Source organism: Erinaceus europaeus, chromosome 9, assembly GCF_950295315.1.
Source record: "Erinaceus europaeus chromosome 9, mEriEur2.1, whole genome shotgun sequence".
Lineage (NCBI taxonomy): Eukaryota > Metazoa > Chordata > Mammalia > Eulipotyphla > Erinaceidae > Erinaceus > Erinaceus europaeus.
Window position 1 is genome coordinate 15,485,328 of NC_080170.1, and position 27,195 is coordinate 15,512,522.

At 41.4% G+C, this 27,195-nt stretch overlaps 3 protein-coding genes across 3 annotated transcripts in view; all 3 read left to right on the plus strand.

Annotated features, from left to right (window-relative positions):
* Positions 1-27,195, plus strand: part of ARF1 (ADP ribosylation factor 1) — a 442,994-nt gene that overhangs the window by 38,000 nt on the left and 377,799 nt on the right. The gene's annotated exons all lie outside the window — the stretch shown is intronic.
* On the plus strand, positions 2,287-4,030 carry LOC103117190 (vomeronasal type-1 receptor 4-like). Its single transcript, XM_016190015.2, has 2 exons — positions 2,287-3,087; positions 4,025-4,030. The coding sequence occupies exons 1-2, from the start codon at positions 2,287-2,289 to the stop codon at positions 4,028-4,030; spliced, it is 807 nt and encodes a 268-aa protein (XP_016045501.2).
* LOC103117191 (speedy protein E4-like) lies at positions 16,619-23,087 on the plus strand. Its single transcript, XM_007527203.2, has 5 exons — positions 16,619-16,772; positions 18,490-18,548; positions 20,421-20,506; positions 22,318-22,486; positions 22,632-23,087. The coding sequence occupies exons 1-5, from the start codon at positions 16,619-16,621 to the stop codon at positions 22,689-22,691; spliced, it is 528 nt and encodes a 175-aa protein (XP_007527265.1). The 3' UTR covers positions 22,692-23,087.

The following is a 27,195-nucleotide window of genomic DNA, read 5'->3' on the forward strand; positions in this document are numbered from 1 at the left end:
CTCTCTCTATATGTGTGAGTGTAGCCTGGACTTAGCACGTTTGTGATTTCACTACTCCTGGGCCATGTTTTCACTCAAAAAGAGAGTCAGAAAGAGAAGAGGAGAGACTATAAGCACCAGAGTTATCCCGTGTGTGGTATGCCATGCACACTTTGGCAAGGCAGTGCTCTACCCAGTGAGCTATCTCCCCAGTCCAGAATTTTATTATTATTATTATTATTATTATTATTATTATTATTATTATTATTATTTGCCTCCAGGGTTATCATTGGGGCTCGGTGCCTACACTAGGGATCCATTGCTCCTGGAGGCCATTTTCCCCACTTTGTTGCCCTTATTGTTGTTGTTGTTATTGTTGTCATTGCTGTTGGATAGGACAGAAAGAAATTGAGAGAGAGGGGGAAGACAGAGAAGGGAGAGAAAGATAGACACCTGCAGACCTGTGGGGCTCAGACCAGGGTCCTTATGTTGGTCCTTGCACTTGGTGCCATGTGCGCTTAACCTGCTGTGCTACTGCCCATCCCCCTAGTACCCCCTGGCCAGTATTTTTTTATTTATAAAATGGAAATATTGACAAGACCATAGGATAAGAGGGGTACAGTTCCACACAATTCCTACCACCAGAACTCCATATCCCATCACCTTCCTTAAAAGCTTTCCTATTCTTTATCCGTCTGGGAGTATGGACCCAAGATCATTATGGGGTGCCGAAGGTGGGAGGTCTGGATTCTGTAATTGCTTCTCCGCTGAACACGGGCATTGGCAGGTTGATCCATACTCCCAGCCTGCCTCTTTCTTTCCCTACTGAGGCAAGACTCTGGAGTGGTGGGGTTCTAGGACACATCGGTGAAGTCATCTGCCCAGGGAAGTCAGGCTGATGTCATGGTGGCATCTGGAACTTAGTGGCTGAAAAGGCAATAAGATGTAAAACAGAGAAAATTGTTAAATAATCAGGAACCTAAAGGCAAGGACACTGCAGATGAGATTTGGGGTCTCTATTTTGGAAAAAAGCTAGTAGGCCTAATTTAGGTATATTCCAAGGGGCCCATGACTCAACCAGTTTTTGCCTGAACCTGACAGCTAACACTCAGGTGGACCAAAGGTATTGTCTGGGAAGATGGTGTCAGAGTTGGAAAGAGGATCAGAAAGCTGGATCAGGGAAGAGAGTAGCTCCCAAATATGGGGAAAACACATAAATATTGTTAACTGTAGACCCTATCGATTTGATCTGGGGCCATATTCATCGCAGGAGCCTGTGTAACTTCTGCATCCCTGTAGGTCTGAGCTTGCCTTCTGTGGTCATGGCTAGGAATATTCTAGGCTGCACTAATTTCAGGACCCGTCTTCTTTGAATGGTAGAGTATGTTAGTTCAACCTCTCTTCTGAGAATGGGGCAGTCCCTACCAGTATTGATTCACACGGAGGGTAAGGTCCTGTAGGGGTCCGCATAGAGGTCCTTGATATTATTCCTGATGGAGATGACCAGTGACAGTCGCAAGAGGGATCTCTTAGAGGTCTAGGCCCATGATGTCTGTGTGGGAATCCCAGGATTCCCTGACTAGGGCCTCGGGAGATGAGGTCAGGCTAGTATTTTTAATTTATATATGAGGGCAGTCTATGCAATGGAAAGGGGGTATATCAGGCATCTGGGTAAGTGCTTATGTCTGTAAAAGGGATTCTTAGCAGCTCAGCCATCCTCGAAAAAGGATTCTTAGGGGCTAGAGATTGACTCAGTAGTTTTTGTCCATAGTCCCAGAGGGATAAAGAATAGGGAACCTTTCAATGGAGGGGATGGGATATGGCACTCTAGTAGTGGGAACTGCATGATTTGTATCCCTCTTACTCCACAATCTTGTTGATTGTTATTAAATCACTAATTAAAAAAAAAGAAAAGAAACGGGCTCAGTAACATAACCACTAGAGAAGAAAGAGCAACGGCTAAGGCATGGATGAACTTGGGATAACTGAGGGCAGGCCTCAGACCCTATATAGTTAACTTTTTTTAAAAAAGTGCTATTATTGTTTGTTTGCAGAGACAGAGAGAAATTGAGAGTGAAGGGGGAGAGAAAGAGGGAGAGAGAAAGAGACATACCTATAGACCTGCAGGTGGGGACTAGGGCTTTGAACCTGGGCCCTTTGCACATGCTCCTCTGCAACATTCAGTGCTGGGAATCAAACCTGGTGCCCAACACACATATGGCAGGTTCCCTACCTGCTGAACCACCTGCCTCATGTTTCCCTGCAGGGCACTCTGACTCGGAGTACCAGTCACAGAGAGGTGGCAGAATGACCTTGGGGGATTTGGCATTTGGAACCATCACCTTGTTCCAGAGCGCAGCTGGAATCTTGGGGAATATCTGGCTTCTTTATCACTGTTTTTATATTCACTTTGCGGGATGCAAGTTCAAGCCTACAGACTTGATTCTCAAGCACCTGGCATTAGCAAACTCCTTGCTGATCCTCACCAAAGGAGTCCCCCAGGTGGTAGCAGTATTTGGATCCAACTCTTCCTACAGTGATTTTGAATGCAAACTTGTCTTCTATCTTTACAGAGTAGGCAGGGGTGTGTCGTTTGGGGCCACCTGTCTCCTGAGTGTCTTTCAGGCCTTCACAATCAGCTCCTGGAAGCCCAGGTGGATGGCACTGAAAGTCAAAGCTTACAAGTACATCGACTTCTTCAGCCTCCTGTGCTGGATCCTACACATGCTGATAAACAGCATCTTTCCCATTCGTGTGGTATATAAATGGAACAACAAAAACATCACCAAGGAAACCAGTGTTGGATACTGCCTGGGTATCAGTCAAGGCAAAATCAGAGATTTGCTGCTGGAGGCCATTTTCTACCTTCCTGGCTGTCTGAGTCTAGGACTCATGCTGTGGGCCAGCAGCACCATGGTTGTGATCCTGTACAAACATAGGCAACGTGTGCAACACATTCACCAGACCAACCTCTTCCCAAGACCCTCTCTGGAGACTAGAGCCATCCAAAGAGTCCTCATTCTTGTGATGAGTTTTGTGACATTTTATGCTCTCTCTTCTTTCTTTTCCATTTATGTGGCACTCACTGAAAATCCCAGTCAGTCGCTGGTGAACTCAGTAGCACTCGTTGATTCATGTTTCTCAACCATGTGCCCCTTTATTCTCATGAGCTGGGACACTCGAGCTCTGAGGCTCTGCTCTTGTCTGTTGCACACGGGACACCAATGTTTCTAATCAGGCCCAATAACTCTGAAACCTCTGCTTGTTGTGCCCTGCACAATCATTTGTGTATCTCCTCCTCCTAGAATTTTTAAAGCACTAGAGTGAATAATTATTTAACACAGACAATCAAGAGTCAAAGAGTCTCTACCTAATAGAGTTTATAACTTATCTGGACAAAGGACACTGAACTGATTTTGAAGAAAACTGATTAATTCTCTATCTCCTTTTTTTTTTTAAAGAGATTTTTTAAATCTTTAGTTATTTTATTGATATAACAGAGAGGAATTGAGAGGGAGGGGAGATGGGGCTATAAAAAAGGGCAGAGAGACAGCAATAGCACTGCTTCAGGAGTGGTGAAGTTTTCCTCCTGCAGTGGGGACTGGGGGCTTAAACCTGGGTCCTTGGGCATTGAAATACATGCCCTTCACCAGGTGTGCCACCAGCTGGCCCCTCAAACCAGTTAATTCTCTTGTGGTAGATGTGTCCATGGAGAAGTTTGGTGTTAATACATCTGAATTTATTCACATCGAATGTGCTCATCTGGAAACATGGGTGTGCTTATGTCACTTACCTTGAGTCAGCAGGGAAGGGGAAAAGAGAAGAGTTTAATAAAAAGAAAATGTTGTGTTAGGGTCATTCCTGGGTTGAGGTGGAACTACAGGTGTTGTGAAGTGTCAGGCACTTTGTGACCTTGAGACAGTGAGGCTGTCACATCCCAGAGATGGGGTGTACCAGAAGCCTAGGTCTAAATCCATTCTATAGCAAGGCCGTGGCAGGTACAAGCTTGCACCAGGCTAACAGGGAGCTGTGTCTTTGACCACAGTCGTGATGAATAGAGAAGGGCATGAGTTGAGGAGGGTGTATGAGAGCCTTTTTCTAGTAGAATCGTTTATGTGGCCAGCAATGACCACTCTAATGCTTGGAGGGTGTATCAGAGGAGGGCAGCTTTTTGTATCAGAGCCTATGGACTGCACTGCACTTGAGCTGGTTCAAATGTTCTGGGAGGAGGCGAGAGAGGAACTTGCCATATTTTATAACAACAAAGAAGTCTTTGGGGGCACCCATTAGAGTGCCTAATATGTTGCTACTTGCCTATATTTTAGAATCCTCTATTGCATGGTGGTGGTGAGGGGGAGGATTTAGGCATAAACAGTAAACAAATATATACAACTTAGCAAAAATTGTGAATGAATGATATGATTTTTTTCCTTCCTATTCACATGCTCAATTTCTCTCTCTCTCTCTCTCTTTGCCTCCAGGATTATCTCTGGGGCTCGGTGCCTGCACTATGAATCCACTGCTCCTAGAAGTGATTTTTTTCTCCTTTTGTTGCTGTTGTTATTAGTATTATTGTTGTTATTGCTGCCATTGTTGTTGGATAGGACACAGAGAAATCGAGAGAGGAGGGGAAGACAGAGAGAAAGATAGACAGTGGATTAAGTGCACATGGTGTGAAGCAAATGGATTGGAGCAAAGAACTGGGTTTGAGCCCCTGGCTCATCACCAGCAGGGGCCAGGGGTCGCTTCACAAGCGGTGAAGCAGGTCTGCAGGTGCAGGTGTCTGTGTCTCCCCCCCACCTTTGTCTTCCTTTCCTCTCTCAATTTCTCTCTGTCCTATCCAACAGCAATAACAACAATAACAACAACAACAACAAGGATGATAAACAAAAGGGGAAAAAATAGCCTCCAGCAGCAGTGGATTCGTAGTGCAGGCACAGAGCCCCAGTGATAACCCTGGAGGCAGAAAAAAAAAAGACACCCGCAGACCTGTTTCACTGCTTGTGAAGCGACCTCCCACCCCTGCAGTTGGGAAGCTGGGGGCTCGAACTGGGATTCTTACGCTTGTCCTTGTGATTTGCATTAACCTGCTTAACCCGCTACCGCCAGCCCCCCTTAAATCTTTAATTTTTTTCTTTTTTTGAGCATTTACTTAAATGTTTATTTACTACTAAGATTTTCTTTCTTGAAAATTAATTATATGTTCTTCTACCCACTTTTCTATTGGGGTTCTTCTTTAAAACATTTTTTTTCCAAATCATTTTACTGTGCCAGTAATGGCTTACAGTACAGCTGCTGGTACATGAGTATGATTTCTCACCTCCCCGTGATAGGTGTCTGTACCCACTGCCACCCTCAACTTAAACCCTTTTCTGACATCCTGCATCAGCTCCCCAACGCCCTCTCTATCCCTTCCCTTCCATTTCCCCCCAGAGTCCTTTGCTTTGGTACAATATGTCACACCCAATCCAAGTTTCACTTTGTGTTTTTTCTTTCCTTGTTTGTTAATTTCCTATAATCACCTATAAGTGAGAACATCGTGTATTCATTTATCCTCTTCTATAAACTTTATTTTCTACCATGGGTCTTATTTTGAAGCTCGTTGATTTTTTTTTTTTTTTAGCTCCATGGTTACTGTTGGGGCTCAGTGCCTGCACCATGACATTTTTTCTCCTCTTTTGTTGCCCTTGTTGTTGTAGCCTTGTTGTGGTTATTATTGTTGTTGTTGTTGATACCATTCGTTGTTACACAGGACAGAGAGAAATGAAGAGAGGAGGGGAAGACAGAGAGGGGGAGAGAAAGATAGACACCTGGCAGACCTGCTTCACCTCCTGTGAAGCGACTCCCCTGCAGGTGGGGAGCTAGGGGCTTGAGCCTGCATCCTTACACCTGTCCTTGCACTTTGTGCCACGTGTGCTTAACTCTGCGCTACCGCCCCACCCCCTGATTTGGGTTTTTTTTTTAATCTTTAAAACTTATTTTTTTCTATTGGATTAGCTTTTCTGAGTTCCTCTGTATCAGTCTGACTTGCCTTCTTGTGTTCTCCTTTATTTCTGAGTATTAAAAATACATAGAAATTTTATTTTATTTTCACATCACACCCGCCACCAAAGTTCTGTATTCCCTACCCTCTCATCTTCCAAAAATAACCATCATAGTTCTCACAAGTCTTGAAAATTGTTTTCTTTTTTTTTTTTTTGCAAGTTTATGCATATCAGATCTCTAGATTCCACATATGAGTGAAACCATCTGGTAGTTGTCTTTCATCTCTACTTTTTTCACTAAGCATAGTCACTTCCAATTCTAACCATTTTGTCCCAAGGACACAATACCATCTTTTTGATTGCAGAGTAGTATTCTGTGGAATATATATCCCATAAGTTCTTTAGCCAGGCATATGATGATGAGCATTTAGACTGCTCCCAATCTTTGGCTATTGCAAATATATAGCGATTTTAAACTTCTGATGGGGAGATTTAATCTTTCCTTTCCTTGATGTTGTTTTGTGAGAGTTGCTTTCTTTTTGTGTTGTTTTATTCCCAAGAGGTCTGTAGATACCAAATGTTTTGTATTTTACGTCATCCTTTTGCTCCCCTAAATTTACCTTAATTTTTCTTCTTTTATCTTTTTTTTAAATTGTAATTTATTATATTTATTTATTCCATAGAGACAACCAGAAGGAGAGGGAAGGGGAGATAGATAGGGAAAGAGAGAGACACCTGCGGCCCTGCTTCACCACTTGCAAAGCTTTCCTCCTGCAGGTGGGGACCGGGGCTTGAACCCAGGTCCTTGAGCACTGTAACATACGCACTCAACCAGGTGTGCCACCACCCGGTCCCCTTTTATCATTTTTTAAGGGGCTGTTAGTGGTTTACAGTATAATTGTTGACACGTGGGTACAAATTCTCATCCATCACATCAGTAACCTAGAGTGTTGAACTACTACTTTTCCAATAGGTGGCGCTGTGGCTTCCTCTGGTCTGATTTTGTTTGACCTTCCATAGGACCTGAACTTCACAGTCTTCCTTTATCAGCAGCGTGGGGGACCGGCTCTGGAGGGGTCCACCCCCTTGGGAGAACCTGCTGGGGGTCGGGGGGAAGTGGCTTGTGCATGGAGCACTGCCTATATCCCTCGTGTCTGGGGACCAAGATTTGAGGACAGCAGGTGCAGGAGGTCAGTACCCATTTTTAGAGGTAGGAGAGGGGAACTGTGGTCTGCAGTGTTTCCCAGTTGCCCTCCTCGCCGGGGTCATGGCCTGAGTGTCGCACCCCAGTACATGGATCCAGGGGATATAACTCCACACCATTCCCGCCATGTGCTCCCAGGGCCCCTGGCCGAGCTGACTGCCCTGCAGGCCCCGGACCACAGCTTCCACTGATGTCTGCTCACCTAACTTCTTTTCACTGAAGCTGAAGTGTCCACTGCTCTATTTTCTATTAGTCTCTGCGGTGTTTAAGGGGGCGCCTAGGTACTGCCCCAAGCTGGAGGACTCTCTCAGGATCCTGTCAGTCTGCATGATTGTTAGTAGTTCTTTTGGGAGCAAAGCAAGGAATTTCGATCATCATATTGGTTCTACCGCTCATTGATTTTTTTACCCCATGATTTCACCCCCCCATTTTGCTACTTTTTCCTTCATTCTTCTAGATGTTTTTTTTTTTCTTCTAAATCTATGATTCTTGTTTTCCCGAGGTAGGTATATATATATCTACAAATTTCCTTCTTAATACCACTTTTGCTGAATCCCATAGGTTCTGATAAATCATATCAGCATTTTTGTTTGTCTTTCAATATTTGTATTTTTTCTCTTTGTTGACCCAGTATCTTGTCTAGCAGCATGTTGTCTAGTCTTCATATGTTTCTGATCTCCTCCCCCTCTTACCCTTGATCAATTTCTGGTTTCATACTATCCTGTGATCTAGAAAGAGGCTTCTTCCTCATTTCTATTGGAGAATCCGTGGTTTACAATAAGGTACAGTTGTTGGTACATGTATAACATTTCTCAGTTTTCTTGTATCTTTCTTTTATTGCTATACTTTAAATAAATGCATTTGTTTATTGGATAGAGACAGAAATCGAGAGGGAAGGGGAAAGATAGAGAGGGGCAGAGATATAGAGACACCTGCAGGACCACTTTGATCATTGGTGAAGTTATCCCCCTGTTGGTGGTGACTGGAGTTTGAACTCGAGTCCTTGTGCACTGTAATGTGTACTTAATGTGCACTGTAATGTGTACTTAACTAGGTGTGCCACCACCAGGCCCCGGAGTATAGTTTGCACTGTTCCAATGTGAGCGAGGGTTTGTGTCCCTGTCTCCAGCCCTTTAGATAACCACTATAGTTTTCCCACATGATATCGTTTACATCTTCATGGGTTTTTTTTTAAATTATCTTTATTTGCTAGAGACAGTTAGAAATCATGACGGAAGGGGAAGGCAGAGAGGAAGAGAGATACCTGCAACACTGCTTCACCACTCGTGAAGCTTTCCCCCTGCAGGTGGGGATGGGGGCTCAAATCTGGGTCCCTGTGCATTGTAACATGTGCTCAACCAGGTGCATCACTACCCAGCCTGAGTCTTCCCAAGTTTATTGAGACTGGTTTCATGCCATCATATGGGTCTATCCTTGAGACTGTTCCTCAGGCACATGAGGATAATGTGTATTCTGGTGTTTTGAGGTGAAATGCTCTTTAAATATTAAGTTTATCTCACCGAATTTGATATCTACAGATGTTTTCTTGTTGATTTTCTGTCTGAGTCATCTATTTGTTGTTGTAAATAAGGTGTTAAATTCTCCTACTGTCATTGTATTGCTGTAAATATCTTTCTTTTTTTTGCTTCCAGGGTTATTGCTGGGGCTCGGTGTCTGCACTATGAAACCACTGCTCCTGGTGGCCTTTTTTTTTTTTTTGGATAGGACAGAGAGAATTTAAGAGAGGAGGGGAAAATAGAGGAGGAGAAAAAGACACCTGCAGACCAGCTTCACTGCTCAAACTGGGATTCTTGTGTGGGTCCTTGTGCTTCATTCTATGTGCCCTTAACCCCGGTGTGCCACAGCCTGACTCCATGTAAATATCTTTCTATAGGCCTATTAATATTTGTTTTACACACATTGTTGTTTCTGAAATGTTGGGGATATGTACATATATATGATTATGAAATATTTTCCTGTTGTATTGATGCTTTTATCATTATATAATGCCATCTTTGTTTCTTGTTATCTAATTTGGCTGAAAGTCTATTTTATCTGATAGAAGTATAGTAATTCCTACAGTTTTATATTTTCCAGTGGCATGAAATACTAGTTTCCATATAGGCACTTTAAGTCTTTATAGAGAACATTTGTCTTTTAAAGACAATATGTAGCTGGGTTTTTTAAAATATTTTATTTATTTATTAATGAGAGGGGTAGGAGGAGAGGGAGAAAGAACCAGTTATCACTTTGGCACATATGTTGCTGGGGACTGAACTTGGGACCTCATGCTTGAGAGTTCAACACTTTATACACCGCGGTGCCACCTCCCAGACCACAGGTTTTGATTTTTAATCCATCCAGTGCACTGTGCCTTTTGATTGGTGAGCTCAGTCTATTTGCAGTTGAGGTCAGTATTGATAAAGGAGGAATTCCTACTGCCATTAACTTTTCTTTTTCTGGTTCTGTTTATTGCCTTTTTTTTTTTTTTGTGAATTTTCTCTATAATTTTTTCTTCTTGTGAACTTTCTCCATTATTTTATTTAGATAGAAGAGATTATTTCAATAAAGGAGGCCTGGAGTTAAACTCAGCTTCATGTATCTGGGGAAAAAACCTTATTTCTCTGTAAGATCTGAGGATTTTGTGATACATAATATTCATGGCTGGTAGTTATATACAGATACAGTTGTATCCATATTTTCAGTAAGTTGTTCCACTCTCCTGATGTATAGAGTTTCTGTACATACCCTGACTATGGGCCAATGGAAGTATTTTTTTTCTAATGCCTACTTCTTTTCCCTTTGCTGCTTTTAAGGAACGGCTTCTTTGCTTTGCACTTTTAACAGCTTCACTAACATGTCTTGGGGTAGGTTATAACAGAACAGTTCTGTTAATTTCAGAAAACCTGTATATTTTACTGTTTTCCTGGATTTCTAAACTTTTTAGCATTTTTTTGTTCCCTTTGAAAGCATCACTGTTCAGTCTACATTTTTAGATAGTAAGTGAGAGACAGAGATAGAGGGAGAAGGTGGGGGGGTAAATAGTATAATGGTTATGCAGAGAGACTCATGCCCCAGGCTCCAAGTTCCCAAGTTTAATCCTCCTGCACCACCATAAATCAGAGTGGAGCAGTCCTCTGGTAAAAACAAACAAACAAACAAACAAATAAAGGGAGAGAGGGAAAGCTACCACAGCACCAAAACTTCTTCCAGAGTGGTGGGGACTGGGAATCCATAATTATTCTTTCTTTGAATATGCTACCGCTTATTTAACTGTTACTTACTGATGATGCCTTTTCTAATTAGGTAGCTCTTGTAAGATTTACTTTATTTTTAAAAATTAAATTGTGAAGTCAGGGCCTCATGCACGCACAGCTTTATTGCTTCCTGGTTTCTTTTTCAACCAGAGAGACAAAAAGAGAGGGAGAGACAGGGAGAAAGGGAGACATACTATATAACACTACATGTGTACAGCTGTCAAATAGTACCATTGAGCCACCTCCCCAGCCACAAAGATTTATTTCATGAGAGACAGGAGAAGGCGAGAGAGACTTGAATAAGGTCAGAGCAATACTCTGACATATGTGCTACTGGTGACTGGACTTGGGACATAATGCTCACACATCCAGACTTCTACCACAGCACCATCTTCTGGGCTGCTGTTTTAAAAACATCTTATTTCTCTCTTTCCACCTGAATCTCTGTAAGTTTTTTTTTTGTTTTTGTTTAATGCTTTCATTTCTACCTCTTGATTAATTTTATGCCTGAACTCAGAGAGCTGATTTTCTGAATTTGCTTGTATCTCTTTGACTTCTTTTCTGTGTTCTCATTGGAGTTTTTTTTTCTTTGAGTTTTCTTACCTCTTTGAATTCTATGACACATATTTTGAATTATTTAATTTTTTTTAAAGCTCTAATTTTCTGTGCCTTTGAGTTTGGTTTCTGGGAAGTTACTGCTCTCATGCTGATTTCCTATTATTTTTGAGTTTCCAACGTCCTGTCTGCCTACCTGGGGTCTGAATCAGCAACCTGGAGTGCCCTATGTACCTCTTTAAGTTACGGCAGCATTGTCTTAGTATAGGGTATGTTCTTGCAGAATGAACTTCTCTCAAGTGCATGTCCCAGCAGGTAGTCAAGTGTCTGAAATGCTTTTCTGTCTGAAAACAAATGTATATTCTTTGCAGTGGTTGCGCATTGCTCTGAAGTTTCTAATTGTCTTATTCAAATTGTCTGTGTTCCAAACTTTTGTCAGTTGAAATACCGTTTACTGAGAAAAGTGGACTTGCATGTTTTTGGTGAAACTTTCTTGATAAAGTTTGAAACTAATCCAATAAATGAATAAAGACCAACAAAATAAAAATAGGAATAAAAGTCCAATAAAGGAATTAAGAAAAAAAAAAAAAAACACAACACAGAGAAAGATAGCCATACAAACCCCATGTGAAAAGAAGAGTTGTGAATCTAGGAAGTGATGATTAATTAGCCATTTGCCATTTGCTCTGGGATGGAAGACATTTTGTTTTTGTATTTCGTTACTATGTTGTCTTCTTTTTACATCCAGCCCCAGAGAGAGAGAGAGAGAGAAATGGAGAGAGAAATGGAGAGAGAAATGGAGAGATAGGGTGGAGAAGCACACAGAGAAGGACCAGAGCACTATTCAGCTCTGGTTTATGGTAGGGGACCCGGGACCTGGGAGCCTCAGACAGTCTTTTTGCATAATCATTATGCTATCTCCCTTCTTGCCCAGGGGTGCTTCCTGATGAACAGTTTGGAGGGAAATGACGTAGTTAAAGAAAGGTCAGGCTAAAAGTGGACAAAGGGACTGCCTTATACCACTGCCTTATAGAAGCAACTGCTAGTAATTTATTCCTGTGCTCCCTGCCTGCTATGCTCTACACCAAGGAAATCAAACCAAGTAACTTAGAGACCTGTGTCTGTAGATGTAAATACCCTGCAAAATAGAGGCTGGCTGCCATTGTCCTTGTGGAGATACCCGACACCAAGCTTGCTAGCATTAACAAAGGCTTTCCTTTTCTGAATTTTTAGTTCTCTGGTATCCTTTGCTGCTTCAGAAACAGAAGGTCTGGTGGTGCTGGGGATTGAACCTGAGACCTTAGAGCTTCAGACATGAGTCTTTTTGCATAACTTCTATGCTGTCCCCCAGCCCAAGGGACCTTTCTGATGAGCATTTACAGGGGAAATAGAAAATTTATTAGGAGCACAACTTACTTTTACCCAGACAGCTCATCTCCACAGGAGAAATTAAGGTTAAAGGGAGTTAAATAGGTCCCTAATCCAATAGTACTGGTGTCCTTAGGAGAAAAAGGGCCTCCAGGCACCTATGTGCACAGAGAAAAGGCCAGGAGAGAGCAGAGGGGAGATTGTCACCTGCATACCCAGAAGAGCCTTGTGAGCAAACAAAACAGCCAACACCGTGATCCTGCACTTCCCCTAGAATTGTGAGTTCTCACAATTTCTTTTTTTTAAGCTACTTAGCCTGTAGTGAGTTGCTATGTAATTTTAAGAAGACTAATTCAGGGGAATTAAAGACAGTTTCTTGCTCTCAATATATTGTCAGTATTGGTATGTTTCTAGCCCTACCACTTTCTTTTCTTTTTGTCTCCTTCCCCAATAAAATTGAAAGCCCCTTCCTGTGGGCTTCAACAGCTGTGGGCTCCTTGGCTACTTAGCATTGCACCTCTGACTCATGGGGGTGGGCGGTTAAGGGAACAGGTGAAGAAAAGTTTGATTTTATTTTCATTGTGTCTCTCCTGCCCCTATACTTTCTATTATTATTATTATCATCATTTAAATTTTTTCTTTTTATTATTTTAAAATCTTTTAATCCATTTATTATTGGATAGAGACAGAAATTGAGAGGGGGAGGGGGATAGACATAATAAGGAAAGAGACACCTGCGGCCCTGCTTTGCTACTCATGAGGTTTTTCCCCTACTGAAGTAGTGTATAAAAAAATTAATGGAGGGGGTCTGGTGGTAGTGCAATGGGTTTGGCGCAGGTGGCACAAAGTGCAAGGACTGGCAAAGGATCCCAGTTTGAGCTCCTGGCTCCCCACCTGCAGGGGGGTTGCTTCACAAGTGGTGAAGCAGGTCTGCAGGTGTCTATCTTTCCCTCTCCCCTCTGTCTTCCCCTCCTCTCTTGATTTCTCTCTGTTCTATCCAACGACAATGACATCAATAACAACAATAATAATAACCACAACAATGATAAAAAAAAACCAGGGCAACAAAAGAGGAAAAAATAGTTCTGGTGTTTTTCCCTCTTCTACCTCTGCTGTACTCGTTCCATTTGAAAAAGTTAGTCCTGTGCAAAGGAACGTTGGTGATGACCCCAAAGTAATAATAACAATATGAAAAAGTAAATGAATAAATTTAGATACTTTAGAATAAGTTCAACTAAAGAAAAATAAACCTACACATGGAAAATTATAAGACACCATTGAAAGAAATAGGAGATACAAGGAGATGAAAAAACATTCCATGGCTGTGGACTGGGAGAATCAATCACATTGAAATGGTTGTATCACATAAAGTAAAAAAACAAACAAAACAAACAGTTAAGTGGTCTGGGAGGTGGCACAGTGGATAAAGCACAGGACTCAAAAGCATGAAGTCCCCTGAGGTCAACCCCCCGCAGCATATGCACCAGAGTGATGTCTAGTTTTTTCTCTCTGCCTGTCTTCTTCATGAATAAATAAATTAATTTTTAAAAGTTAAAAATAGACCATGTGATCTAGTAATATCACTCCTACAGATGTATCTAAAGAAGGTGAAAACACAAATTCAAGAAGATACACTCTTATTTTCACAGGTGAATTATTTGTAATTGTAAAAATTGAATCACCCTAAAAATGCCCATCAACAGGTGACTGGATGATGAAGCTGTAGCATATGTACTCAGTGGAATACTACTCAGGAGTTAAAAGCTGTGAAGTCCTGCCTTCGCGACAAGATGGAACCTGAGGTGATGATACTAAGCGAAATAAGTCAGAAATTAGAAGCCAATTCCCAGGAGAGAATTGAAGGATGATCTTTAGAGAAACCAGACTTCTTGACATTCTCTACAGCATTTGAAATGTGTGATTTCCTTTTTTGATTTTTATTTATTGATTAATAATGATTGACAAAACCATAGGATAAGAGGGGTACAATGCCACACAGTTCCCACAACCAGAGTTCTGTATCCCATCCCCTCCACTGAAAGCTTTCCTGTTCTTTATCCCTCTGACAGCGTGGACTCAGGTAGGATCATTATGGAGTGCAGAAAGTGGAAGGTCTGGCTTCTGTAATTGCTTCTTCACTTCTTCTTCTAGCGTTTGCCATGCTTCTTCACTGGATATGGTTGTTGGCAGGTCGATTCATATACACAGCCTGTTTTATCTTTCCCTGGCAGGGGTCTGGAGACGTGTTGTTCCAGATACATTGGTGAGGTCATCTGTCCAGGGAAGTCAGGTTGGCTGTTGTATGCTTTACATCGGGTTGTCCTAGCTCTCCCCCGCCAAGAGAATTGGATCAGTCCTGCTAGTTTCACGGGCCGCTTGGCCCCGCCCCAAGGAACCCCGAGAGAGTGCCAGAGTTCCAGAGTTCGAGGGTTGCAGAGTTGCAGAGTTCGAGAGTGCTTGGTGCCGCCACGGGGAAAGAGGCAGCAGAGTTCTGTCTGGTGATTAGTTTGGTTTAGTTTATGAATTGTTGTTCCTGAATAAAGAAATACAGCTTCCCTGCCCAGCCGTATGTCTCTGGTCGTTTCTGTTACCCGCCCGTGAAGCTAGCCCGGCCAGCTAGAGCCGCTGAATTTTTAACAACAGTTGGCGTCATGGTAGCATCTGAAACTTGGTGGCTGAAAAAGCATTAAGATATAAAGAAAAACAAATTGTTTAATAATCAGGAATCTAAAGGCAAGAATATAGCAGATGAGATTTGGGGTCTCCATTTTGGAAAAGGCTAGTAGGTCTATTCTAGGTAGTGATTTAATATTGCTTTACAGAATATTCAAGTTTCAGGGCTATTTTTCATACCCACACTAGGTGCATGCAAGTCACCTCATCCCCTATCAACTTTCCAACCCAGACAGTACGTGCCTGAGAAGAAGCATCCCTATGCTATCCCGGCATCTACAAAACAATAATAAAAAAAAGACCTATCAGGGACAACAGTTCCATATGTGCTCTTACACGTGGACCTTGTTGCAAGGTGGAAATGAGTGATGACCTCAGAGGGTTCTGATGATCCTGATTGGGAGATTCAAACTCAGCAGGTTCTAGGCAAACGGATGTGGACAACAACAGCTTCTCGGGTCTCTTCCTTACTCATCAGCGTTCCCAGACTGGGACACAACTGCTTCAGGACAGTTATACAGAATCAGAGTTTGGATCAGGTATAGTGTAAATGGGACTGGGCTCTGTGAGGGAACAACTAGTCTGAGAGAAACCATGGCTGAAAGTCTTCCTTCAGCCTAGCCTGGGGCAGGGAGCCCCTAGCTTAGCTTCTTTGGAAATGCCCCAAAAATGACATTGAAGAAACAAAATTCAGGATCTTCTGGTGAGGATATATAGAAGGATTTCCCACTAAAAAAAAAAAAAAAAAAAAAAAAAAAAAAAAGCAGCAGGGGAGGTAGGAAAGAGTCTAAGTGAAAATGAAGAGGTGTCAGATAAGGGCTTGGGAGGAAGAGGTCTAAGACCTGGATTGGGGAGAAATCTCAGTAGGCAGCACAGCAGAACTGAGGTGTGAGATCTAAGCAAAGAAAGAAGAGAATTACATGAGTTCTCTCTCCTCCCATGGAGAAAAAAAATCAATTATAGCTAGAAAGATCATTAAGGTTATAGGGATACTATAAGATTGAGATAATGGAAAACAGATGTGGGCAATGGACATGAGAAAGAGAAGGAGGGGCAGCTAGAGCCTACGAGACCAGAGTAGATGAGACGGGCCCTTCTTCTGGTTTATTTCATTTAGCCTGTCTGCCTCCAAGGTCCATCCCTGGTGTAGCAAAAGGCAGGATTTCATTCAGTCCTACAACTGTGTATAGTGTTTCATTATGTACACACACAACATCTTTATCCACTCCTCAGTTGTAGGTCGTTTAGTTGTTACTCTTATGTAGAATATATATAAAAAAACAAAGTGGACAAAGTCAAACAGAAACAAACCCCAAGACTCTCACACAGAACTGAGGTTACCATAATGGGACGGGAGAAAGGGAGAGTCCGATGGCCATTGGGAGAGGGTTAGTAGGTGTGTGGGGTGGCAAACATGTAGTTGTACCACGTCAATAAAACAAACAAACAAAACCCCAGAATGGGTGGGTGGGTGGTGGGAGGTGTGGAAGGTGAACAATGGCTGAATCTCAAGGCAAAAATTAATAAAAACAAGTTTATTTCATAATCTTGTTCTATTCCCTAGTCCTTTGAATCTATTTCGGCCATTTTTTTCTGAGATGCATGGCCAGAAGAGGGACAGGACACTAACTGAGCCAGAAGCTGAGGACAGCTGGGCCATAGTGGAAGCAAGTGCTCTCACAGGGCAGGTGAAGAGACCCTGGGAGTTGGCTGTGGAGCCAGAGCACCATGAAGTCTTCAACAGGCTGCTTGGTAGGGAAAGGCCCCAGATACCGCCCTTTCCAAAATGAAGTATTTCAACAGCTCTCTCTGGTCACTGAGAAATAGGATTATAGTTAATTAATTAAATAATTATTAATTTTATTATTATTTTTTTTATCAGAGTACTGCTCAGTTCTGGCTTATGGTGGTGTAGGGAATTGAACGTGGGACTTTGGAGTCTCAGGCATCAGAGTCTCATTGCATAACCATTATGCTAAGAAGCCACCACCCATTAATTAAATAATCAGTTTATTTTTACTGCAGGGTTAATGCTGGGGCCTCTGTACCTGCACAATGAATCCACTGCTCCTGTCAGCCATTATTCATTTATTTTTCCTTTTATTTTTGGATAGAGACAGAGAGAAATTGAGAGGGAAGGGGGGGTAGAGAGGGAGAAAGAGACCCCCTGCAGTACTACTTCACTGCTTTTGAAACTTCCTTTGTAGGTGGAGACTGGGGGCTTGAACTGGTGTCCTGGTACATGGAAAGTGTGTGTGCTCTACCACGTGTACTGTCACCTGGCCCTGAGGATTTATTTTTAGGTGGTGACCTCTCCATTGCTGGGAATATGTGACAAGTCTTTATTGCTCATGTGTCAAGGACCCCTAGAAAATGACATAGGATGAGAATAGACTAGAGACATTATTCCGATTGTGATGCCAGTCTTTGGAGGGTTAACTTTGGCATCTGTTTTCTTTTTTTCTTAAGTTTTCTGAATCTAAACATATTTTTTTATCTGCATAACAAGAGACCATAGCATTAGGACAGGCGTGTGACTTTATTGACAATGTTTCATCTGCAAAATGACACATGCATATGCAGTGGGTGGTCATGATTTGTTTGTTTATTTATTTTCTGTTTTTTATTAGATAGGAGAGAAATAGAGGATAGGGAAAGAGAGGAAGAGAAAGATAGACCTGCTTCACAGCTAGTGAAGTAGACTCTCTATAGGTGTGTATGTGTGAGGGGCAGAGGTTCAAACCTGGGTCTTTGCACTTAAAAATATGTTCACTTAAAAATAAGTTACTGGGGGCTGGTGGTGGCGCACTGGGTTGAACTCACATACTACGAAGTGTAAAGATCAGTGCAAGGTTCCTGGTTTGAGCCCCCGGCTCCCTACCTGCAGGGAGGTTGCTTCACAAGTGGTGAAGCAGGTCTGCAGGTGTCTGTCTTTCTCTCTCCCTTTCTGTTTTCATCTCCCCCTCAATTTCTCTCTGTCCTATCCAATAATAATAAAAAAAAAATGGCCACAGGAGCAGTGGATTCATAGTGCAGGCACCAAGCCCCAGTGATAACCCTGGAGGCAAAATGAAAAAAAAAACTGCTTTATTTTTTCTTTACCAGAGCACTGCTTAGCTCTGGCTTATGGTGGTATAGGGATTGAACCTGGGACTTCAGAGCCTCAGGCAGGAGAGTCTCTGCGTAATCATTATGCTACCTACCCCTGCCCTACCATGGTTGATTAGAGTCTCCATAAACCCTAGATTCTTCGCAGATTTCCTGGAGAAACACAACTCCATATTTATTCACTCATCCTGTGAGCCTGAGTCCCCCTTCCTTACAGAGTAATCTCATTTGGTTTCCCTTTGGCCACAGGCCTGGGGCTCCCCTGGGTGAGGCTTGGGGAGGTGATTCAGTTTTTCACATAGCCTTGATCACTACAGGCAACCATTTTCCATTGTCAAACTAATGTACTTTCTTTTAACAGATGATATTGTGATTCAGAGATTCCTAGCTTGGGATAAACAACTCAGAGTGTCTGACAAGGTAACATTCTCCACCAAACTCAGCTAATGCTTAAACTTGAAAACCTAGACTTTTCATTTCTTAACCTTGACTAATCCCTGTGAGGTCTAGAAAGCTCTTGGCTCCTTTAGTACCTGTCCCCATATCCTTGTCATTGACTTTTTAAAAATTTCTTTTTTTCCTGCTGTCTTAGGGTTCAAAAAGACAATGGATAGTTAATGTTATGATCACATTATTTGGTAATCGGGTTAACTTTGAAGTCCTTTTGTTAAGGTTTGCTGTATAGTACCCAGTATCTTGTAAATAGCTGTGCCACTGGTTGCCTCTGATCTACTTGGTCTAGGCTTTTGAGAGAGTCTGCATATCAAATACACAGCCTATATATTAAGAAGACTCAGTCTGTGTTTTAAAAACTTCGAGACATACAATTAATTTCCCCCTCTCATATTAATTAACTAGTGATTTATATGACTACACTTCACTAGGAGTGTACATAAACACCATTACCACCACCAAAAGACTGTGTCCCATCCCACCCACCCACACCCACCCCCACCCCCACCCCCCACCGGCCCAGGAAGCCGCATGTCTACCCCTCACCACAAGGTTTTTACTTTGATGCCCTACTTTCAATTTAGTCAGATCCTGCTTTTAGTTTTCCTTTCAGATCTTCTTTCTCAACTTCTGTTGATGAGTGGGATCATCCCATACTCATCTTTATCTTTCTGACTTAGCTCACTTAACATAATTCCTTCTAGCTCTGACCAAGATGGGTCAGAGAAGGTGGGTTCATTGTTCTTGATAGCTGTATAGTATTCCATTGTGCATATATACCACAGCTTTCTCACTCATCTGTTGCTGGGTACCTGGGTGGAGCTGTACCCCTTCTACCCTAAGTTTTGTTAATTTATCCTTTCTTAAATAAAAAATAAATTTAAAAAATTTCTTTTTTTTTTTAAATCTTTAAATTTTTAAAAAATTATCTTTATTTGTAGGATAGAAACAGCCAGAAATTGAAAGGAAGGGGGAGAGACAGAGGGAGAGAGACAGAGAAACACCTGCAGCCTTGCTTTACCACTCGTGAAGCTCCCCCCTGTAGGTGGTGGTGACTGGGGTCTTGAACCTGGGTCCTTGCCGATTGTTACATGTGTCCTCAACCAGGTGCACCCCCACCCAGCTCACTTTTCATTATTTTATTGGGGAGTTAGTGGTTTATAGTTAATAGTAAAATAAAATACAGTAGTTGGTACATGTGTAGCATTTCTCAGTTTTCCACTTAATTCAGACCCCTTTAGGCCCTCCCCTGTCTTCCAGGACCTGAACCCATCCTTGACTTTTGATGTGACAACAGTTACATCCCTTCCCTTGTGGTTCATTTGAGGCCCAGAATTTTACTGTATTGCTTATTTTATCTTCCTTCCCAGAGTGATCCTTTCAGGTCCTTGATACAACTTTCTATTCCAGATAACGTTTTCCCCAAGCTTTGCTATGCTGAGCTCACTCCCTTAGCTTATTATGTTATTGTTTTTCAAAGCCATGAACATCCCATCTCATATCTTTCATAATTTGTAACTAGGGGCTGAGGAGACAGCTTAATGGTTATGTAAAAGACTTTCACTCCCAAGGCTCTGAGTTCGCAAGTTCAATTACCAGCACCACCATAAACCAGAGCTGAGTAGTGCTCTAGTCTAAAAATAAAAGAAAAGAATGTAATTGGTCCTCTGACAACATTTCTGTCAACCCCTCTCCATTATATTTCCTCTCCCTGTAGCTCATAATCTCTCCTCCCTGAGTTGTAATCATGTTCTTTTTATCTCTATTCCACTAGCCCAGTGTTGGTCCATTTCTAAAGTTGAGTTATTCTTTTTTTTTTTTTTTAAATCTCTCTATCAGTATCTCCTGTCCATGGTAATTGCTTATTTTAGCCGAGCTGGCCTCTTCTCCTGGCAGTACCAACGGATTCACTTCTTCCTGGCTCTGTGAGTAATTTTCTTTACCCCATCACCCCTAGCTTCATTTCCCTGGTTTGTTCCCTTTAATGTTCCTTCTGTTCCCTGTGATGGAGGTGGGGTTATCTCTCACCTTTTTTTTTTTCCTAGTAGAAAACAATGTGGAATATCTGAGTTTGGGGGTCCTGTCTAGTTGTGTTCTCACTGTTTACTGTCTACTATAAGTAAAATATTATCATTTTATAAGGAAAGCTATCTCCGAAATTCACAATCAGGTAAGATCTGCTATCCTGCATTTCAGTAGCACTTACTGAATCTTACTATCATACCATTTTTTTTTCTCTTGCTCCACTAAGCCTCTTAGACAATCTTATTATATTAGTCACTGCTTAGAATTTTGTCATACCATCATCATATCCTATAAAGCAGTGGATAGACTACTTTTTTTTTTTATACATAAGGTAGATTAAGTGTGTAAATTTCCATTTATTGACTTGATGAGCACGTACAAAGTAAATGTGCCAAGGACTGTGAGGGCTTAGGACGAGACACAAAGGAAGGAATGAGAAATGCTCATTGCTGTGGTCTGGGAGGTGGCACAGTAGATAAGGCTTTGGACTCTTAAGCATGAGGTCCCAAGTTCAATCCCCAGAACACATGTACCAGAGTGATGTCTGATTTTTTTCTCTCTCTCTCCTATAATTTCTCATGAATAAGTAAATAAAACTTAAAAAAAAGAGAAATGCTCATTGCTTACTACGTCAAGGTAAACAAAGGACACTGCAGGGTGTTGGGTGGATGATCTGTGAAGATCTAAGAAGACAGAAGGGGAGTCGGGCTGTAGCGCAGCGGGTTAAGCGCAGGTGGCGCAAAGCACAAGGACTGGCATAAGGATCCCAGTTCAAACCCCGGCTCCCCACCTGCAGGGGAGTCGCTTCACAGGCGGTGAAGCAGGTCTGCAGGTGTCTATCTTTCTCTCCTCCTCTCTGTCTTCCCCTCCTCTCTCCATTTCTCTCTGTCCTATCCAACAACAACAACAACAATAATAACTACAACAATAAAACAACAAGGGCAACAAAAGGGAATAAATAAATAAAATAAAATAAAATAAAATAAACTTAAAAAAAGAAGAAGAAGAAGAAGAAGACAGAAGGCGGTTCCCGAGCCATGTCCTTCATTCCTTGAGGGCCTCACAATGTAGTGTGGAGAAAGTGATTTGCATGTCCAGATAGCTGTGAACAAGAGAAAAAAAAACTTTGATGAAAAAATTATGATACAAATTACATTTCTTAGGGCTGGGCGGCACCTCAGTGGGAGTGCATCTGTCTCCCTTGAGTGTACACACAGGGCTCTGGATTCGATCACCACATGAGAGCAACAGAGGCAGAAATGCTCAAACTCCATGGATGGTGGAGCAGTGCTTTGCACCTTCTCTCACCCTCATGAGCAGCTGTACTCATGTGACAACAACATTCTTGTAAATCATTATTCCCCCTACTGAAAGGATTTGGAGAAAACAAACGAACTTGAGCCAGGGAGGTGGCTCAGTGGTTCAGTGATAATTTGACACCCTGAGTTTGATCTCTAGCATAAATCATACTGCTTAATCTTGGGAGAATGTAGTCTTCTGGTTTCCTGTATGATTTCCGTCACCCAGATGTGAAAAGCGTTAGTGTGTTGGTTTCTTTCCCAGTGCAGTTTTTCTCTGCTCTGTGATCGTTACAGTGTTGCTATGGTTTGAAGTTGAAGATGGTCATCTCGTAGCACTGTCTAGTAATGTGACCTAAAGCAGAGGTTCTTCTGGTTCTGTTTCCAATGATTAATGTGCTTTCTTTCTCCAGTTACCTGGCCAGTGACATGGAGGAGGACAACCAGGCCCCTAAACAAGCCATCTTTTCCTTTCTCTATGGCAAGAGTCACATCCAACGCCCTTTGTTCCACAAGCTCCGATTCCAGTTCATTCGTTCCATGCACTGGAAAACCTGGGTTTCTCGGGCTGAGTGTGAGGAGGTGAGGGCTGGGGATTCACAGTGGTTAGAGAGTGGGAAGCACGTGTGACTGGTAGTGGCAGGAAGCCACTGAACCATGGGAACAGAGCTGTGTTCTTCTGGAAGGTTCTCATTTTAACTATTGGATTATTATCTCTTTTTTTTAGATCCAGGCTTATGATCCAGAGCACTGGGCCTGGGGGAGAGATCGCACCATTATCTCATAAACTTCCCGAAGACCAGAGAGGCCTGAAGTTATTGACCTAAGGAAAGTCTACAGTTGCCCTCTAATATGAAAGGAACTATTACAAGAAATGGACTGACTTTAGAAATGATCATCCTCTAGAAGAGGAGATGGAGAGAATTAGTAGTGAGGGAATTTACTTTTAAGTGTCTTTGTAATACTGATAGAAACACTTTACATCATACTCTATCAGTGATATTTTATAAATATGCTGTAATCCAAAAGTGATTTATAACAGCCTCTAATGAGTGCCAACTTAAAAAAAATATACTAAAGAGAAAATTCACAATAATACACATTGAGTGATAGGTCTGAAAAAATGACTCAGAATTATGACACTTTGAATAGAGCAAGTTGATAATAAACTGCTAGAGTCTGATTACAGTTGGGCATATTTATTTAATAATTAATAAAAATATGATGAAAATTATAGAATTATTCTTACTAGACATGGCCAATATTCTATTTTTGGAAAAAAATTGATTGTCCAATTTTTTAATAGTAATTATATTTTGAAACTGCTACTGAATACTTGGAATGTGTGGATTATATTCATGTCATATAGATAATATTTTTAGATAAGTTTGTTTTTGTCCATTAACCTTACATTACTATGTTGTAGATTACTAAAGTTTTTTTTTTGTGTGTAAACATATATGCTTTATTTGATGGTTTATAGTTAATGTTTAATTGTTCAAATTTAATTATAATTTTTAACTTTAACACATTTTTAGTTCATTTTAGATTATTATAAACAAGGAGTATTGCAACTATTGGGAAACAAATAGCTTCCATCTTAATACTACATCGTCTAAATGCTTCATCATTGTAAACACTCATGTGGTGACATATCTCATTAAGTTGCTTGTTATTAAATTATGTTGGTATTTGGCTTGTAATTACTGGTCTTTTTTTTTCTGTCGGGTTAAAGTGAAGATTATGATATTGAGATGTGAAAAAGACTCTTGATTTACTATGGAGAATATTAAGGGGATGGAGGGACAGGGTGGTGGTGTACCCAGTAGAGCTAACATATTACCATGTGTTAGGACCCTAGCCCATACCCTGGTCCAACAGTAGGGGGGAAATTTCATGAGTAGTGAGGCAGTGCTACAGGTTTCTCTCTTTCTCTCTTCCTTTCTATCTCCCCTTACTTCTCAGTTTCTCTCTGTCATTATCAAAAGGAAAAAAAAAGTGGATGCCAGAAGCAGTGAATTCATCATGCAGGCACCAAACCCCAGCAATCACCTCGGTGGCCATGAAGAAAGAAGGAGAAGGAAATTAAGGAAATGGATTGAGAAGAAGCTTCTCAGCCTCACCATAGTTGGCATTCAAGCTGGGCTGTTGTATATGTGACTGTCCTGGCTCTCTTGGGAAGGCAAGAGCCTTTTTGAGTTAATATAATAATGGCCTCTGACTTTGGGTTCCAGCAGCAATAAGACAAATTTTCCTTCACATAAAAGGTGGAGTGACAGAGGTTGGCTTTCTGTGGCTCTTGGTAGCAGGGCCTCATCTGACTTCATCACGCCTACTCCTTTCTTTTTAAATTTTCTAATAAAAATCTTGAGACAGACTTATGAGGGCCCCTCTATTGACGGATATTAAGTCTGCATGTCATGACCCTGCAGTGCTGGGCTAATGATGATGGCACAGGTGTGCTTATAATATCAAACCATACATTTTGTAGAAGCTTATTTTCAGACCAATATATGTTTGCAGCAACATTGGGAGGAAATTACAGAGATTTCCAATATATTCCCTTTCCTTCCACAAAGGTAGCTTCCTCCAGTGTCAGTAGGTCATCTGTAATGTATGTGCTTATCCAGGTGTGCCACCACCTGCCCCCTAGTAGCCTCATCTAAATGATATATTTGTAAGAATTAATGAGCCCTTGATGATACACCAGAGCCCCCGAAGTCTATATACATTAATGTTGAGGTTCGCTCTTGGTGTTACACGTCCTAGGGGATTGAAGAACAGATAGTGACTGGCAGGCATCACTATACAATCACACAGAGGATTCTCACAGTCCTCAAAGACTTCTGGGCTCCAGACACCTCACCCCACCCATGGCAAACATGCATATATATTACTTTCTTTGTGGTTTTGCATTTTTTTCCAAAAATGTCTTAAGAATCATACAATTATCAGCTTTTTGATCAGTTGATAGAAATATATGCCACCTTGGGAGTCAGGCAGTAGCGTAGTGGGTTAAGTGCAGGTGGCGCAAAGTGCAAGGACCAGCATAAGGATCCTGGTTCGAGTCCCTGGCTACCCATCTGCAGGGGAGTCGCTTCACAGGTGGTGAAGCGGGTCTGCAGGTGTCTGTCATTCTCTCCCCCTCTCTGTCTTCCCCTCCTCTCTCCTTTTCTCTCTGTCCTATCCAACAATGACAACATCAACAATAACAGCAACAATAATAACTATAACAATAAAACAAGGGCAACAAAAGGGAATAAATAAATAAAATATTTAAAAAAGACATATGCCACCATTTGAACATATTACATGGTATTTGATAAAGAATGTGGATCACAGGGAGTTGGGCTGTAGCACAGCGGGTTAAGCGCAGGTGGCGCAAAGCGCAAGGACCGGCATAAGGATCCCGGTTCGAACCCCGGCTCCCCACCTGCAGGGGAGTCGCTTCACAGGCGGTGAAGCAGGTCTGCAGGTGTCTATCTTTCTCTCCTCCTCTCTGTCTTCCCCTCCTCTCTCCATTTCTCTCTGTCCTATCCAACAACGACAACAACAATAACTACAACAATAAAACAACAAGGGCAACAAAAGGGAATAAATAAATAAAATAAATATAAAAAAAAAGAATGTGGATCACAGTGGTCCAGGAGGTAGAGCAGTAGATAAAGCATTGGACTTTCAAGCATGAGGTCCTGAGTTCAATCTCTGGCAGCACATGTACCAAGGTGATGTCTGGTTCTTTCTCTCTCCTGTCTTTCTCAAGAAAGAATATAAAAAAAAAAAAATGCTTTAAAAAAAGAATATGGATCACAAACATGGCAGTATAAAGATTTAGGTTAAATTTATTTATTTATATATATATTTATTTATTTATTTTAACTGGAGCACTGCTCAGCTCTGGCTTATGGTGGTGCAGGGGATTGAATCTGGGACTTTGGAGCCTCAGCCATGAGATTCTCTTTGTGTAACTCCCACCCCAGGTTACAATGATTTGTTAATCACAAAATCTGTTTATAAAAGTAAACCATTTCTCAATGTCTAAGGAGTGGATATCTCAGGGCTGAGTGTGTAACAACAGCAGCATTGTATGAAATACTTGAGACTGGATGGTTGAAATTGACAGAATATACAACCACAGAAGTGAAAAGTAGCCTGCCCTCTGCTTCCTGATTGGTATCTCGTCTCTAAATTGTGTCCTCTGGTGGTCAGAACATGCCACCAAAAATAGATGTGGCAGACACAGCATTTCCCTAATCCTAACAAAAAGGCTCAAACCGAGGGCCACTGAGAATCATTTGAAGCAGCAGGAATGCTTTGGGCATTGTGACAAATGTTGTAATGCTTTTGAAAATGGAGTCATTTAGAAGACTTCTCACTTGATGACAAGGTAATCCAGGGAAACAAACTTACTTGTGGAAAAGTTTGAAACCCAGCTGATCCTTGTTTGCTGTTATCTCAGAATGAGGTAAATTGGGTTTTCCCACTAGCGGTTGTTTTCCTAATAATCCCAAGGACGGGGATGTCGTCTTCACACAGGTGATGCCACGATTGTGGGCCTGGAGGGAGATGAGCTGACGACATCACTTTTTTATAAGCACGTCTTGAGGACTCATCTCTCTTGTACACAAACTCATCCTAGAGACTCAACCGTGGGTGTGCCTGATTCTGTTTCTTAAACTCAGGTAAGTCATCAGATGAGGCAGGATTTTTCTCCCTGATGTGCTCAGAAAGCTCTTTCCTACGACTTCAGCTTCATACCTTAATGAGTTGCAACTAAATATTTCAGATGAAATGAGCAGTATCAAAGATTTTATGGTACTGTGCATTTATAAATTTTTGACAATTGGTGTTACATATTATATGTTATATATATTATATGTTATATATATTATTTTTATTAAAATGTCACTTTGCTTTTTTTTTCATTTTCCTGTTTTCCCTTTATAATTTACTATATCAGCTAGTTTTTAAACCTCAAGCAGTCTGAATTATTTCAGAATGATTTAGTCCGTCTTCCTTTGATGGATGGTGATATTTTTATTTTTCATACTTTAGGACTGTGATATTTTTAATTATGTCTTAAAATTTGATATTTAGTGACTTAGTTATAGTTTGCGTCATGACAGAATTACTCCTCAGGTTTGAAGATAGGGATTGGAAAGCTTAGCCTAGTCTAGCCCTTTCTACAAAAAAAAATAATAATAAAATAAAATAAATTAACATATGAAAACAAAACAAAAAATACAGAGTGACATCAGATCTGAGATGATAGGAAGTTCATTTATGAGAAC

What these genes read in the sequence shown, in the direction of transcription:
- LOC103117191 (XM_007527203.2), top strand. Translation starts at nt 16,619, where the DNA reads ATGCATGGCCAGAAGAGGGACAGGACACTAACTGAGCCAGAAGCTGAG. An exon ending in AACTCAGAGTGTCTGACAAG is followed by an intron (nt 18,549 to 20,420) that starts GTAACATTCTCC and finishes TCTCTCTATCAG; the next exon opens with TATCTCCTGTCCATGGTAAT. An exon ending in CTCGGGCTGAGTGTGAGGAG is followed by an intron (nt 22,487 to 22,631) that starts GTGAGGGCTGGG and finishes TCTTTTTTTTAG; the next exon opens with ATCCAGGCTTATGATCCAGA.
- LOC103117190 (XM_016190015.2), top strand. Translation starts at nt 2,287, where the DNA reads ATGACCTTGGGGGATTTGGCATTTGGAACCATCACCTTGTTCCAGAGC.